The sequence below is a fragment of the Pteropus alecto genome, unplaced genomic scaffold (assembly GCF_000325575.1).
Source record: "Pteropus alecto unplaced genomic scaffold, ASM32557v1 scaffold40, whole genome shotgun sequence".
NCBI classification, from domain to species: Eukaryota; Metazoa; Chordata; class Mammalia; order Chiroptera; family Pteropodidae; genus Pteropus; species Pteropus alecto.
In genome coordinates, this window is record NW_006431919.1 from 2,509,791 (window position 1) to 2,526,299 (window position 16,509).

Here is a 16,509-nt window from a genome sequence, read left to right on the forward strand (position 1 = left end):
CTCTGGGGAACCTGGAAGCCTCCTGATCCTGTGACTGGTCTGGGAATTGGCACAGGGGCAGGGGCAAACCTGGCCTGCCCACCCTACCCCACCCTCGGCTTCTCCCAAGGACCTCTGTTTCCTCCTTTGCCTAAGGTGGGGGATTCCAGTGCCCACAACCCTGAAGAAATCGCCAGATTCTCATTCCACACCCTCCTGCCTCCCATTTTATCTCATCTGTTTCCACTTAGTCTCCATGGATTCTCCGCAGGGAAGGAAAAGCTGACTCCTTTCTTTTGTGCTGAGTCTCATTCAGAGGTCGAGTGGGTTTTACAGACCTACCCACCAAGGAGCAGCCCAGCTCTGCTAACCAGCTGGTGCTCCTGAGCCTCACTGCCCCATCCTGAGCCTCAGAGATGGGGATGAGTCCAGCTTTGCCTACCTCATGCGGAAGTGATTAAAATGATGGTTTGAAGACATCCCTTGTAAACTATTAAACACAAACATAAGCTCATTATCCGATGAAAAGATGCCGGTGGAAAGGTTCGGAGGGGGGCCGTCCGGATGAGCTGGACTTTTTCAATCATTCTTGGTTCCAGAGTTTCTTCATTCTTACAGTTTCTTCAGTATTATAGACCACAAGGACATAGGAATGGACAAGTCTGACCTGTTTCCTGTCTACTCAGAACGCATAGACTTTGGGGCTGCCCTGTCTCGTATAGTAGCCATTAGCCATATGTGGCTATTTAAGTATAAATTAGTTAAAATTAAGTAAAATAAGTAATCCAGTTCCTTGGTAGCACTAGCCACATTTCGAGTGCTCAGTAGCCACATATGGCCACCACGTTAGACTGCACACATATAAAACATTTCCATCATTGCAGAAAATTCTATTGGATAGTATTGCTCTGGGGGCTGTAGGCAAATTAATAAGTAATTACAATAGAGTGAGGTAGAGATGTTTAGGCAGGAGAAATACAGAGAGCTATCGGATGCTAGACAAGGGAGCATCTGCTCAGGTTTTGGGCATCTGGGAAGTCTTCCTGGAGGAAGTAACAACTCAGTTGAGACCTGAAAGCAGCCGAGCAAGAGTATTCTGGAAGCGTTTTCTCAGCAAAGGGAATAGACTACGCGAAGAGAAGAGTACACTCTGGGAACTGAAAATTGTTCACTCTGAGTGGAGCATGGAGTTCGGGGCAGGCAAGGGGGAGGTAACAGAGGAGGACCTGGAGAAATAAGTGAGCCAGGACACGAGGGGCCACAGTTAGCCCTGGGTGGGGGTCATGAGGGGAGGGGGAGAGTCCACTGAATCCAGTCCTCAACTGCTTCTGTGCCCTTGAGATTGGGATTCCGTGGGGAATGCTAGAGAGATCTGATCCAATGGCCTCACTTTACAGATGAGGAAGTGAAGGCCAGACAGAGGAAGTGACTTTCCAAGTGAATAAATGGAGGGACTTCCTGACTCCTAGTCCAGTGCTCTATCCCACACCACCCTCAGCCCTTTGGTTACAGTTGCCACTTCTAAAATGTTCAGTAGCCACAAGTGGCAAGCAGCTACCATACCAGACTGTGCAGCTATTTCCATCATCGCAGAAAGTTCTATAAGGCTAATGGCACTAATTCTTGAGCTACACCAGGCCCAAAGGAGGATATGATTCCCTCCACGTGAACCCCTTCCTCTGCTGGGATTAAAATACACCTTCTCATACCCACACCGTCAGGTGCAGAGCTTCCCTCACCTGTGTCCCCAACAGCTCGGAAGCAGGCATTTGGGCTGGTGGCAGGACTCAGTATCAGAGACAGAAATCTTGTCCCTGGCTGCCTTTATGAACCCTCCTGGTGACCTGGGATCAGCACCCTGAGTTAGCCAGAGGCTTCCATGAAATTGGAGAAATGGAGTTTCAGATTCCTCATCAGTAGAATGTGTCACTTAGCCCTGATGTTTCTAGATTGCCACATTCACTCTATACATGATGTTTTCTCTCCAGAGACTGCAATAATCACAGACCTTCAGTGAGTCCACGAAGCCCTGCTTGGACCGATTTCTGCTCATGGAGTCTTAAATGGCAGAGGGATTTTGAAGGGCAAAGGAGACTAAGGAGCCGGACCCATATGAGCTGGAATCTCGTTAGGAACTCTCAGCTTGCACATCCTGGGGGAAGATTAGCGCTGGGTTTCTTTGCCTGCCAAAATGCTGAGAGCCATCAGCTTCTCCCAATTTCTCTCCTACCTCTTCCTTCTTCCAGCCATGAATTCCCTGACATTGCCTTCCCTGTTCAGGCCATGGGATAGACATCGAAGAAGAAGAGGCCCTTCGACTGGACATCAGAAAAGCTGAGTCTGAGTCCTCGTTCTGCTGTGTTATCCCAGGCAAGTTCTTTTCCCTCTCTGATTCTCAGCTTCCTCTTCTGTGAGAATGTAAAAAAAATCAGACTAGATAATCACTAAGGGACCTTCCATTCTGACACCATGAAGAAGTCCAAAAGTTCAGAGGAAGGAGAAATCAGGGCAGGCCAAGATGATCAGGAAATAATAATGCTAATAGCTAATAGTTAAGATTAACATGTACCAGGAATGGCACTAAGTGCTCTTAAATGAATTATCACATGCATTCCTCATCAGAGCCCCAGGAGATTGGTACTACTATGTTACAGACAAGGAATTGAAGCTTATAGTGGTTTAAGCCAACAGCTAAAAAGTAGCACAGCTGGAGTTTAAACTCAGGTATTGTCTTCAGAGCTCACTTGGAGATGACCTCTGCTGGACCTCAAAAGATGGGTGAAATTTGAATATCCATGGGGAAACTCTCATAGGCCCATTGACACTTAATTATTCAGCCCCACCTCTCCCACCCTGACATCTCTGGTCTTGTTAATGTCATGGGAACAGCACTGGGCCAGTCTCATAATAGTCAATCAATCAACATTTATGTATTGAATGAATGGATTTGACCCTGTGGGTTTCCTGATTTACCAGTTCCGTTGAAAGCTCTCAAGGAATGGGGACTCCTCATGTGATTAGGACCCTTTCCAGGATTTGGGGCAGATTTCTGGGCCCCACCACAGACCTAAGAGATGAGACTCTCTGAGGGGTGGGCCCTAGGGGCAGCATTTTTAATTACCTCCCAGGGATAATCTTAGTACTTAGTAGAGTTTGAGAAGCCCAGGTTCCCCTGGCTGGGTCTTTCAACCCCAAAGAGAGAAGTATCTGCTCAAAGACAGACAATCAAGGAGAACTCACTGTCATGAACCATTAGGAGGTACCAAGCTAGTACTTTCTGAGTCCCCCAAGCATCTGATCCATGACTTGCAAAAAACACTTGGAGTCTCCAAGCACCTGCCAGGTACCACGCCCACTGTCATTCCTGACTCACCGTGTGACCTCAGCAGAAGTTTCCTCCTTCTGTCCTTCACCTTCCTCATCTGTGTAAGGGGATCAATTCCCTTTGCCCATCTATAACCCCGGGAATGGCTTTCTGCCTAGAAGGGGTGCCTATTAGGATAATTTCATAAAGAATATCCTAGGTCAGGGCTTCATTGGTTTTAGTGTCCATCAGAATCAGAATCATCTGATCCATTTGATCTTCATTGGGGCCTTAGATCAGTGTTTTTCAGTTCTGGCTGCACGTTAGAATCATCTGGGGAGCTTTGTAAAAATACGGATGCCCAGGCCCTACCCTAGACTAATTACATCAGATTATCGGGGGGTGTGGCCTAGGACTGGTACTTAAAAAGCACCCACCCTAGGCGATTCAAAGTTGTGACCCCTGCTCTTGAAGCTGGCATTCTCACAGTTGGTTCTGACGCGGGTGGTCCCAGGACCTCACTGTTTCTTGGGGCACTGTGGCCTTGCCCAACCTATTCCCCTTTTTGTACCAGGGCAGGTGCCTTCTCAGTACCAGCATCAGAGACCGTGAGGACAACAGATTTTAGAATCTGGAGACAATAGAGCTCTATTCCACTTTCTGTGTGTCACAGAACATTATACATGATGGACGTGAAAGGAAAAATTAAATCTCAAACCAAGTCACTATGAAGAGAGATAATTCCGAGAAGTGTAATTCTGTCAGCATCTGAAAAATGGAATTCAAGGGTCCGCTTTGTGAAATTGTGCTTCCCAAGGAACCAGATGTGGGGCATTATGTTGCAAAATTCTTGTCAAAGGAAGATGATCCAAGGACAAATGTTGCAAGACTGTGTTGCTAAAAGAAGTGGCTTCTTAGCCCATTAGATCTGGAACAAAGCTTAGGAATTATTTTAACAAACCCCGTGGTTGGACAGAAGAGAAAACTAAGGCCAAGGGAGGGTCAGGCAGAGAGTTGTTGACAAGCTAGCAACACAGTCCAGGCTTCCAGACCACGTGCTGCCTACTGCCCTTTCCTCTATTCTTCAAGTATTTACCACTTCCGTTTTTGCTCCAGGTCCCCAGTTCACCCTCTATGCTCACATTCTTTTGGACAGTACCCGAAATCAAGGATGGGACCACATCTGTGAACCTGGATCTATACCTGCCAAATGACAGGAGCCAAAGCCAGCAGGAGGCTGGGGCATGCTGGAGAGGAAGGAGCAGTTTCTGATGATGTGGCCTGACCTCAGAAAGGAAGCCTGGTCACCAGGGGGAATTTCCCCGGGTGAGATCTCATGTCTATGCAAATATTGTACTCCAATTAACCTGGACCCCAGGATGGGAGAGGGGAGCAGGGAGAGAGGACGCTGGGAGAGGCGAGGAAGTGGGGAAGGCAAGGCACAAGGTCTGAACCTCCCAGGGTACCAGACATTGTGCCAGGCTCCTCGTATGTAATCTCATTTTGTCCCTGAAACATCTTTCTAAATAGGAAAGTTGGGAACCTGAGGCTGGAGAGGGGAGGGTACATTTGCCCAAGAGACTGCAGTACATTCCAACCTCAAGGGGAGACTAAGGGAAGAGGCAACGATGATGATGAATTAGGTGATGCTGCTGCTGGTGACAAGGATGACAGTAATGGGGCCTGAGTCCGAGAAGTCTGACAAAGTTTCATTTTAGGTTTCCATCTCACTCACTGGGGAGTTTTATCCTGGGAACAGTTAAAAGGCATCGCATGGGGAGGTAGTGACCTTGACTCCCTTTGGGCAAATCCCAGTGCTCAGAATGGTAGGGGACATGGCCGCGGGCGCGGTTAACCCTTTCATCACCAGCTTCTAGAACATTCCTGGAAAAGCGAATGAAACGGGAACAATGCTTCTGAAGGAAGATATCTCTCTCCTACCTCTTTATATGTCACTCACTTTGAGCCTCACTACCACCAAAAAGCCCTCCCCAGGGACGCCGCCCCCTCCAAGGCTGATCCCACTTACCACCTGGTTCCCCAGGGAGCTAGTGGGTCTTGCCTCCCCAGAGCAGGGCGGCAAGTAGGACCAGAGCTCACGTCAGGGCACTCGGGCCCCAAACCTGCCTTCCACAGGGCTTGGGTGTTTTCTCCTCCTATAGTAGAAAATACCCAAGAACAGGCAGCCGCCAATTTCTGGAGTTGTGGACTGCAAGGAAGACTGTGTGCCAAGAAAAGCGTGAGTGTGAAAAGCGAGTTTAGGTACTTGCATGAGACATTCCCTGCGAGGCCAGTAGCAGCTATGGGCAACTATGTCTGTGTTTGTTTGTTACCGGCAGTGTATTTGTGGGCCTAATCATTCTATTTTTCTCTATGTGGTCTACAGTGTATGTTTCTGATTCTGGGTGCAGATAGTGTGTGTCCCTTTGGGTGTACTGGCAGTGATTTGGAATCCTGTGTGTGATTAATAGTGTTTATGGGCTTTGAGTGGATACAATATGTGAGAAAGTGGGAATGGAAATTGCTGGGCCAGCACAGGCTTAGGGTCATTATGTCCATCCTCTACCTTCCCTGTTCAACTATCAGGCCCTCCCATCCCTCCTATTGCTATCTCTAGGTCAAGGTCCATGGCCATCTCAACAGGGCGGCCAGTAGGAGGTTCTAACTGCAGTTGGCAGCACAATAGTGGGGTTGGCTGGGAGGAAGGGGTGGGGCCATCCCAGATGGAAATGTATGTTCTGGAAACTGCTGTGACAGCTGGACTTGGGGGCAGGGCTCATTCCTGGATGACTCTGGTTTGGGGCTTCTTCAGTCCATACCTAGCTGAGAGGACAGTGGGATGGCCTGCATCCTGGGCCTTTGGCCTCACATCCTGCCTTTAAAAGCACTTCCTGCCTCTGGGGTCCCAGGTAACAATTCCTGGCTTCGCCCCGGCCGCCCTCTCATTTTCCACAGCTGCTCAGGCAGTTCCCTTGGTTTCTTGCTCCTCCTCCGTGTTTTTCTTTTCTCCATTTCTGCTTCCTTCACTCTGGCTTAGGTCTTCATCCCTCCACATCTGGGAATAACTGCAAGTCTGCCCAGTGGTCTCCCAGCCACTGCTCCCCAAAGTCCATCTCTAATCACACTTCTCTGGTCCCTAGCACATTCAGGAGCTGCCCAGGGCCTGGAGGGGTGAAGTCCACGCCCCAGCCTATGCTCTCTGACCTTCCCAGATGGTGTCACACTGGGTGTGGGACCCAAGGGCCCAGTGACACTTTCTATTGCCTCTACTTCCCACCTCTGTGCCCTTGCTCAAGCTGTTGCTTCTGCCTGGAACTCCTCTGCCTTTAATCTTTGACTGTTGAAAGCATCTAACCCTTTCTCATGAGGTGCCTCGCACATGCTCCTTTCCAGGGAGCCATTCTCAGGCCTCTCTGTGGTTAATCTGTGGCCTCTGCACTTGATACCACTTGCTACTATCGCGTGGTTGACTATTTCTAATGATCTTCTTTCCCCACTTAGCTCTCTGAGGGTCAGTGGCACGGCGTTGGGACTCGGTGGTCATCAGAGGCTGTTGAAGAGACTCCCCCACTCCGTCTTTCTCCTCTATGAAATGGAATAGGGCCTACTTGTTAATAATGAAGAGCTGAGTTCCTTCCTATGTCCTGAATGATGATATACACGCATTACTTTAATCTTTACGACAATCCTGTGAGATAGAAACCTTTGTCATTCCCATTTTACAGATGAGGAAATCTAGACAGAGGTCACGGGACTTGTCTACTGCGAAGTGGTTGACTGGGATTTGAGGCCAGCCTGTGCATCCCCGTAAATGTAACCACTGGGTTATACAACCAGAATTTCCCACTTGCCTAACTCTAGCCGTAAAGTAGGAAAGTCTGCCTTGGGAAACCTGAGGTTGGAGGGGAGTGGAGAGGGCTGTCTGAACACCGATTTACCGCTCTGGGTTCTGAAATCCGGGTTGGGCAACTTGCCACTTCTTCCTCCCATTCTCAGCTCAGTCTGGCTTCTGCCTTCAAAAGAGGATGTGTCCCCAGAGGGAGCAGAGCAGGAGTCAGGAGATGCAGGTGCTCGCCGCAGATCTAGCTCTTACTAAAGCCATGGACTTCAATTCCCAAACTTAGGAAATAAGAGGGTTGGTATGGATGATCTCTATGACCATTTCCCATTCAGTGAACCCATGATGTGTTGTCTATATCTTCATGCAATTTGTACCAATTCACCACTTGAACCCTCGGTTTCCTCATTAGAATGAGGTGATCACCCCTGTACCACTGCAAAGTCAGGGATGGCTATGGAGAAGTTTCTCCCATGGGATTACTCTGGCAGACTGGGGTTCCCAGCAAAGCTGGGGCACAGTAAATATCAGGGGGTTTCAAATAGCCAGCAGTTCCCACACGGCTCATCAATGGCAGGAAACATGACAGTGGCAAATCCCAAACAGTTGCTCTTTGCTTGATTAAAAGGGCGACCCCCTCCCAGTCACTTCTTTCAGTCATTTCCTCGTGGCCCCAAAGACCAAAGTGGGCACATCCTAGTCCAGAGCTTCTGAAAGGGTTTGCCCTGAAAGGAAAATGCATCACTCAAGGCTGGAGGGGGGCAGTGAGGAGCTAGAGGATGACCCTGGGGTGAAGCCTCCCCTCAGAGGGGAAGAATGACGAAAGCAGACCGGTCAGCGTGTTTATAAAAGCACTGACCCTGGGCCAGGACTGTAGGAGCCCAGCTGTGCCTGCTGCTAAATTGCTCTGACCTTGGGCCAGTTGCTTCCTCTCTGTGGAAGTGACAGTTGTCTTTCTGTAACAGAGAGGGAGGTGAGAATTTTTCAGGGCCCCTTCCACACTTAGAACATTCACAACCATACTTCTTTCCTCCCACTTTGAGACAGTCGTGGTTTGGGCTTCTGCTTTCTCTTTCCTTTTAGTTTTAATTTAGTCTCTACTTCTCTCCCTTGAACTTTGGCCACAGAAGCAATCTCTGGTACACTGTCACTCAATGTGGTGTTTTAGGGAGCGCTGGGTGGGAGGGACACTCAAATGGAAGCTGAGGACTAGGACCACGACAGTCTGTTTCTATCTTTAGCATCTAGCACATGGCATGGCATATAAGAGGGACTCGATAAGTATAAGCTGCATGAATGAATGAAAATAAATGAGTGAACGAGGTGCCCTAAATTTAGTGGCTACTCTTTCTTCTGCCACAGCTCCAAGAAAAAAATGTGGCACCTGGGTCTCAGGGTCTCAGCCTCTAACTGGCCACTGTCCCTTCATGTTTTTCTTAAATGCGCGGCTAGATACACACCTTCCCTACCCAAGAAAGGCTCCCCCCTGGGTTATAAGATAAAATCCTGACATACAAGTGCTCTACAATTGCATGCAAACTCCCATTTCTAATCTCATCTACCTCATCTCACAAACCCTGAGGGCTATCCTCCTACTACAGGCCTATCCCAGAATGCAACTCACCTTCACTGAAAATTAAGTAAAAACTGAATGTTGAGAGATTAGAACAGTGTCTCATACATCATAAGCGCTCAGTGTGAGCTACCCTCATTCTGGTTTCTAGGGATTCTAGAAATTCCTGGCTTCTCCACTTGCGTGTTCCCCTCGGCCTCAAGGGGCTCCCAACTTCTATTCTCTCAGATTCCACCTTCTTTTTTTTTTTTTCTACTCTCAGCCTATTTTTCCCTTAGTACTATTTTAGAGGAAATTTCCTATGTCTTTGGATACCTGTGTGGGCTGCCATTGGCCTCTTGAAAACAAAGCTCAGGAAACATCTTGGGATCTACCTCTTGGCTCCTACAATGGGGCCTGGCTCAGGGCAGCTGGGGCTGACAGGTGACTCCAAGTCAGGTAGGCCCTGCTCCACACTTCCAGGCATCATCTCTTTTACCCTACAATGGCTATGAGCTAAGTAGAACTGGAGGCCCTATTTTACAGATAAGGAAACTGAGGCCCGGAGATGACATGCTCGGTCAGTTAATGGCAAAGGTTTGACTCCACAGCTCTTACCCATTTTGTTAAATTTTTCTTTTGGTAACAGTAAAATTAAGTTGGGCAAATACCCCCAAAAGCTCAGCTGACTCCCATGGGGTTTGGGCTCACAGCCCCGTGGAAGGAAGTGGAGAAGACAGAACAGGGTAAACAGTCTTCCTTTCAGACTCATTTTGTCAGAGATGAAGAGAGAGCTCTTCAAAACCGTCGGGTCCAACCCTTCACCGTACAAATGAAGAAACAGAGGCCTAGCAAGGGCGATGGCTAGTCCAAGGTCACACATTGAAGGAGGAATAAGACCAGACCCAGCACGTCTTCCTACTACCCACGGTCTCTGCACAGCTACTATAATAAACACACAATGAACTGCCAGGATAGGTCAGGCCAGCCAGAATAGGCGGCAGAGCCCTCTAGCCAGCAGGCACCTTCATGCCACGGTCACTGGACAACATTAGACCCAAGTCTCGGTAGAGGAAGAGCTGGGGGAAGGGAGACAGAGAAACTGCAGTCAGTTCTACTGCTTATCAGTGATCTTTACAAAGTGGAAACTTTCCACGGGCCTCCCCAGATCACGATCGCATCTGGTGCTCTTGAAGAGTTCGAAAAAAGGAAGTTTGGGTTTGGTTGCAATGGATGAAGAGCACACAGAGAAACGTCCAGCAGCAGAGGGAAGAGAGGAGGCTCAAGACCCAGAGCTTAGACCCTCCTTTGGGATTTCCAGCATAGAATATAAAGATGGAACTCACTCCTGGGCAGCATTAACAATCTCAGGCTCTAATGAGGAAAATCTAGGCAGCAGGTTCCAGGTCAAAAACACGGGTCCTCACTGGGAATGTGTTTGCGTGTCTATTTAAAGCGAAAAGAAGTGTAAAGGGAATGATTTCGAGGCACATCTTAGAATGTCAATGTTAGAAGAGGAAGCCAAGATCTTTTTTCCCCGACTCTCCCATTTTGTAGGTAAGAAAATAGAGACTCAGGGAAAGAAAGAGACTGGCCCAAGGTCAGAAAGCAAGTGTGTAGCTGATGTAAATTTGAACCCAGGTATCTGGACTCCAGGTTCAGTGTCCTATAGCACAAACTGGAGGGACGTGGGTGGTGAAACAGTGACTGGATGGCCAGCTGGCCAGAAGACATTTCTCCCTCCCTCCCTCCCCCAGAACACTCAATCGGCACCTGCCACCATGCCCTACCAAAGCACACACGTCTCTCGTTTCATAGACAGAGGCTCAGTATGTTTTTAGATTTGACAAAGCCCCAACCAGGGCAGGGCTGTGACAAAGGGCAGAAGGGCCGAGGAGGAAGATGGGGAGTGGAGGTGGATGGAATCTGTGGCTATGGTTCTACAGCCACTCAGATGCGAGCAGTGACCAGGCTGGGCCCTCAGTGGCCCATGTGAGTGGGAGCCTTTCTTAAACCCGTTAATGACAAGAGCCCCCCCTTGTCCCCTCCCTCCACCCTGCCCCTTCCTTAGTCTCTGGAGCTGGAGCGATCAGGCTTGGTCACGGCGGCTGGTGCTGATGACCATTTCTCGGCTTAGATGCCCACCAAAACCAGTGGCCCTAGTCCTCGCCACCACAGATAGCCAGCAAGGCCTTCATGAAGTCTCCAGAGGTGTCACCCTGACAGGGGCAGAGGGAGAACAGAGTGAGTGAAAACAATCCTGATGGCCTCAATGCCCTCTCCTCCCAGCTGCCCATTTTCCAGGAATAGTCTGTGTACATACAAATATATGTATGTGTGTAACATCCCTTTTCTATACAAACGGGCACATAACTTTTTTTTTTTTGACTGAGAAAAGATCACAGACCAGCACATAGAGCCTCCTGATGCTTTTTCATGGCTGTATCGTATTCTACCATGTGGATGTATCATTTATTTAACCAGTTCCGCACGGAGGGCTTCCACTCTTTTGCTACTGTAAATAATGCTGACATAAATATTCTCTTACACGCCTGTGGGGGCATGTGTGACTATATCTATAGGATAAATTCCTACACATAAAAATACCACGTCCGAAGTGGACACATTTAAAATTTTGAAATCCCCAAACTACCCTTTTAAAATATGCTACCTCCCTACCAAGCCTGTTGAGACCGCCTGTGAGATGTTCCACAGTTTTGTCAACCAAGTACAGTATAAAACTCTTTACGATCTTGACCAGTCAGTGTCAAAGACAAAAAATTGGGCTCCATTAAGTGAAAAAAGTCAGACACATAAGATCACTTGTTACGTGATTCCATATGAAATACCACGTGCTGAGTCTCCACTTTCTGTCTCTGTAGAGACGGTTGTCTAGGGCTGAGGGTAGAAACAGGTAAACGGGTACAAGGATCTTAGTGGGGTAATAGAAATGTTTTAAACTGAATTGTGGCGATGGTTGCACAATTCACTAAATTTACTAAAAATTTTAAAATTACACCCATAAACAGGTGAATTTTATAATATGTAAATTATACTTCAATAAAAGTTTTTAAAAGGCCAAAAAAGCGGGGAGCTCTTGTTTTATTTGGAAATCTTTAATTATAAATCTCTTGATCTATCTGGAATTTATTTTGGTATAAACAAGGAGGCAGGTCTCGTTTCATTTAGCCACATCCTGGCTGTCCTAAGAGTAAAAGACTGTGGGAATGAAAAGGGCTTCAAATCTTACATTCTGGGATCTGACACTCACCCCCTTCCCCACTGACCTCTACCCTCTCCTCTCACCTCAATGGCTTGGTGGACAGACTTGTCGTATTTCTCAATGAACTCCCGCCGGATGTTGAGCAGGTCGATCTCACTCCGGGAGACCATGATCCGGGTGAGGGTCTTTTCATCCGTGCCAGCACCCTGGTGGAGCGGAAGACAGGGGGACACAGGGCGGGAGAAGAAACGGGGCCAGATCAGGCAAGGACTAGTGCGTGTCCATCTGCCTCTCTTCCTTTTCCCTCCCAGACCAGGGTGGGAGAGTCTGCATCCATCTTCCACAAACAGTCCTGACCCAAACTCCCCTGGGCCTAGGACTGAGCCAGACAGGCAAAAATGGTCTTTATGAATTGAATAGTGTGCCCTCCCCGCACCAAATCCATATCCATTTGGAACCTTACAATGTGACGTATTTTGGAAATAGGGTCTTTGCACATGTAACAAGTTGAGGTCATACTGGAACAGGGTGGGCCCTAGATCCAACGACTGGTGTCCTTATAAGAAGAGGACACGTGGACATACACACAAAGACGATCATGTGAAGATTAAGGCAGAGCCCGGAGGGACAATGCATCTACAAGCCAAGAGGAACTTAGGTTCCTAGAAACCACCGGAAGCTGGGAGAGGCATGGGCAAGCTTCTCCCTCAGAGCCTCCAGAAGTAACCAATCCTTCTAACACCTTCACTCCGGACTTTCGGCCTCTAGAACCGTGAGAGAATAAATTTCTGTGGTCACTCAATTTGTGGTCGTTTGTTAGAGCAACCTTGGGAAATGAATACAGGACATCAGGAGCAGGCAGGGAACACAGAGTATGTGGGCAGCCAGGGCCCAGCTCTGCTCCCCGGGAGCTCAGAACACCAGCTTAGGAGTCAGAGCTGGCACGTGATGAGCACCCAATAGATGGTTGTCAGGTCTGGGGACTGCAAGCTGAGAGGGGTCTCATGCTTGTTCCCACCAAGCAGGCTCTGTCAGCAGCTGAGTCTCCACTTGCTGGGCTGAGAGGGTGTACGGTGCGTCCTCAGTTTTCAGAAAGCCAGGGCTAATACCAGAGCTGAGCACTTGCTATCTTTTGTGGGCATTTGTCAGAGGAGGCACTGTGTCACCTGCTTGAATGTGAGCTCTAACAGGGCAGAGATTGTGTCCTACTCAGCCCTGTGTCCCCAAAGCAAGTGTGCAAAGACCCTAATTCTCAACTTTTGGCCTTCGTTGTGGGAATCTGGCCTGTGCATTGTAGGCTGTTAGCAGCATCCCTGCTTTCTACCCATAAGATGCCAGCAGCCATACTCCCTAAGCTGTGACAACCAAAACGCCTCCGAACATCGCTAAAAAGTCACCTCTGGCTGAGAACTGCAATCCTAGAGCCAGACACAGAGCAGATGCTGATAAATATCAAACAAGGGACACAGCTGTCACAAGGCTTGATCTGGGGGGATGGCCCACTCCTGGGTTTATGGGCGGGCAGATTTTATTTATGGGCGGGCAGATGTGCTGGGAGGAAAAGAAACAAACAAGCAAGTTTTCTTACCTTCATGGACTTGTAAAGTTTGTCGGCAAAGAAGAGAGGCTTGTTCTTGACACTTTGAACTGGTAGGAAGAGGAAAGGGATTCAGGGAACTTGGTCAGAGGAAGTGCACCCAGACTCTGGGCAGGGCTTTCTCCTCCCCTCCTCTCCCCCAGCCTGGGCCTGAAGGTCATTGCCAACCCTGGGGTCATACTCAGAACCTGACATCTTCACTTCCTCTTCCCCACGCCGCCTCCTCTGGCTCATCCCTAGGCCTGGCTCTCATTGGGTGACAGCTTACTTCCTGCTAAAGTGCTTGCAATTAACTCAAAGGAAAGAAATCTCTCATGAACCCAAGGCACAGGGCCTCAGACTCCTACATGCACCAGAATCATTGAAGAACTTGTTTACGACTCAGGTTTTACGCTCCACCTGGGGACTCAGATTCAAGAAATATTTCGAGCAGCAGTCCTCTGAGTAAGGTTCCTGGACAGCTACATCAGCACCATCGAGGGACTTGGCAGAAATGCAGATTTCCAAGCCCCGCCCCAGGTGTGCTGAAGCTGCAACTCTGAAGGTGGGTGACCACCTCATCCGCCTTTGCTGGGACGGTCCTGGTGTTAGCATAAACCAGGTTGGTCTGGTGCAGCCTAATGTTTGAGAGCTACTGATGTGCAGAAATACTAGGCCAAAGAATGACTTGGTATAATTTAAGGCACCGTGCCAGCCCCTGAGGCTGAGTGTCGCCCAAAGTCTGCACACTGTTGCCACACCGGCAGCCCCTGCTCCCCACCCATATCCCTCCACCTAAATAATGCCGATGTGGGGGTCTCTAGCCCTCAGTAGCTGCTGGATTTCCAGGCTCCAGAGCCTATAGGGGAGTGTCTCAGCTTAAGGAAGAGGAATCAGACACCAGCCCCAGAAAGCCAGAATGACTCTGGATAAAAGTACCTCTGTAAGGAAGGTGGGGGACAACAGGCTAGAGCTGTGTACCCCGAGGGCACAGTCACGTGCCCCCTGCAACAGGCTCAGGAACCCATGGGAAAGATCACACCCTACACCAACCTTCCAAGCCCCCTGCCACCTCCCAGACATACCCCAAGCTCCTTGGCCTGTGAGTCAAAGCTCCGGCCTCCCTCCTGCGCTATCTCGTTGCCTTTGCACGCTCCCCCACACCCCCTCCTCTGAACACATCATGAATTCCTTTGTTTCTTTGTCTTTCTGGTGTGGCGGTTTTCCATCTGCCCCCCATTATTTCACCTCTGCAAATCTCACCCCATCTTGCACGGTTATACTTGATATGCACATTTCCCATTATGCCACCCCCTCCAAGAAGCCTGCCTTGACTCCAGGCCCAGGGCTGAGTCAGTCTGGTGAAAGAGCAGACTGGGCAAAAACTTACATCCTCTGCAACCAATCCCAAAAGCGTACCCCAGTCCTGCCTTAGAGGACCCCGGGCCCACCACAGACAGAGTGATGTGGAAGGGTGTGTGTATGTGTACGCATGTGCCCATGCACGCCCTCGTCCTGCAGGACACTGTGCCTCTCCCCAGCCAGCCCTGCCATCACACTCCTGGTTCCTTCCCTAAGGAGAGCTGTTTCCTCTTCCTGCCCTGAAGGCTGGAACAAGTCCTCATGTTACCCTACTAATCACACGTTGACAGCGCCCCTGGAGCCGATAAGTGGCGGTGTGGATTTTCCAGTACTAGTAGCTTAGGAAGCTGCCACGGCCACTCATCAGGGAATCTGGCCATGTTCCCAGTGCCCCCATCCGTTGCCCTTGACCTCCAGCCCCTTCCCTTGGTCCTGCCAGTTACCAATGGCCACAAATGCGTCCCTGACATCCCCAGACATCTCCTTCTTGATGGTGTGCTCCACGTCATAGTTGGTCATCTTGATGAACTCCTGGAAGACTGGCCCCAAAAGAAGCCCAGAGGTAGGGGGTGAGCTTCAGCTCAGAGAGAGGGGCGAGACCACTCCTCCCCCACCCACCCAGCTCCACCCACGGGCTGCGCCTGGAAAGGGGCAGCAGGTATGGCCGTGCCCCGGCCTAACTGCACTGGGCAGGATCATTGTGGGAGGGACGTTCTGACCTCAGACTGCCTTGGGCTCAGAGCCAAATCTGTGTCAAGTTAGTCATTGCCCCAGAGCCTTGGATAAATTCCAGGAACTCGGAATAGGGTAGTAGAGAAGCATGGGTCCCTGGCACGGCTCTGCTCTGAGTTCACTGAGTGCCTGTGGGCGAGCTCCTCTCCCTCCCTGGGCCTCCCCTCCTCCTGTGGGATGGAGATTAATGTCAGTAACACAATGGCAACACTGAGGGAGTTACTATGAACCAGGCTCTGTGCTAAGTGCTTTCTGTGCTATTATATTTTTTATAACCTCACAACAATCATGTGAGGTAGAATTAAAATCCCAGTTTATAGCCAAGGGAATTGAGATATTACAGATAATCAGTGACGTACTCAAGGTCATCAGGCTGCTAAGTGGAAGATTTGAATCAAAGCAGTCCAGCTCCCAAGTTCATTCCTGTAGCCACAATGCTAAAGCACTGTAAGTATGTTACTGAAAAAGTACCAGGCAAATGCATGCTAAAATGTAAAGGTCTTAGTGGAAAGGGCACTAATGTCGGGGCCACAGCATACAGATGTGCCCTGTGCATGTGGCAGCCTGTGGCTCAAAGACGTGTATGTGGTTCTTATGCCAACACTGCCCCCCAGCACCTTGCTCCTGCAGACATCACCAATGGATCGTGACACAGAATCCTTTCAACATAGCATTCCAGGCAGCCACTTATCCATCCATCAGATTGGCCTCGGAGGTGAAAGCCACCTGCCCTCCCTTATCCCAAGCATCGTGCCTGCTTCCCTAAGGAGGTGAAGGGAGTTGGCCCCCCAGGGTGAATGATGCGTTAGTGCCAGGGCTCCCCGCGTCCCCATCAGCTACCACACTCCACTGCTGGGGTCTTTCAGAGAGAGGGTGGGTGGGCAATGGGCTCCTCTTTTCCCAGAGAGCGGAGAGGTTCTCATTAGATTTGGGGATCTTCCTG

The 16,509-nt window shown here is 49.5% G+C and overlaps 1 protein-coding gene across 3 annotated transcripts in view; it reads right to left on the reverse strand.

Annotated features, from left to right (window-relative positions):
• Positions 1-10,480: 10,480 nt before the first annotated feature.
• Positions 10,481-16,509, reverse strand: part of ANXA6 (annexin A6) — a 46,107-nt gene continuing 40,078 nt past the window's right edge. For 2 of the 3 annotated variants that reach the window (XM_025043049.1, XM_025043048.1), the window contains 4 exons: positions 15,278-15,373; positions 13,485-13,543; positions 11,980-12,102; positions 10,481-10,892 (listed from right to left, as the gene is read on the reverse strand). In XM_025043049.1, the coding sequence (XP_024898817.1) occupies positions 10,833-10,892; positions 11,980-12,102; positions 13,485-13,543; positions 15,278-15,373 (338 nt within the window). In that variant the 3' untranslated portion in view covers positions 10,481-10,832. Of the gene's footprint in view, positions 10,893-11,979; positions 12,103-13,484; positions 13,544-14,888; positions 14,988-15,277; positions 15,374-16,509 lie in introns of those variants that run through there. The other variant, XM_025043050.1, reaches the window with a different exon arrangement.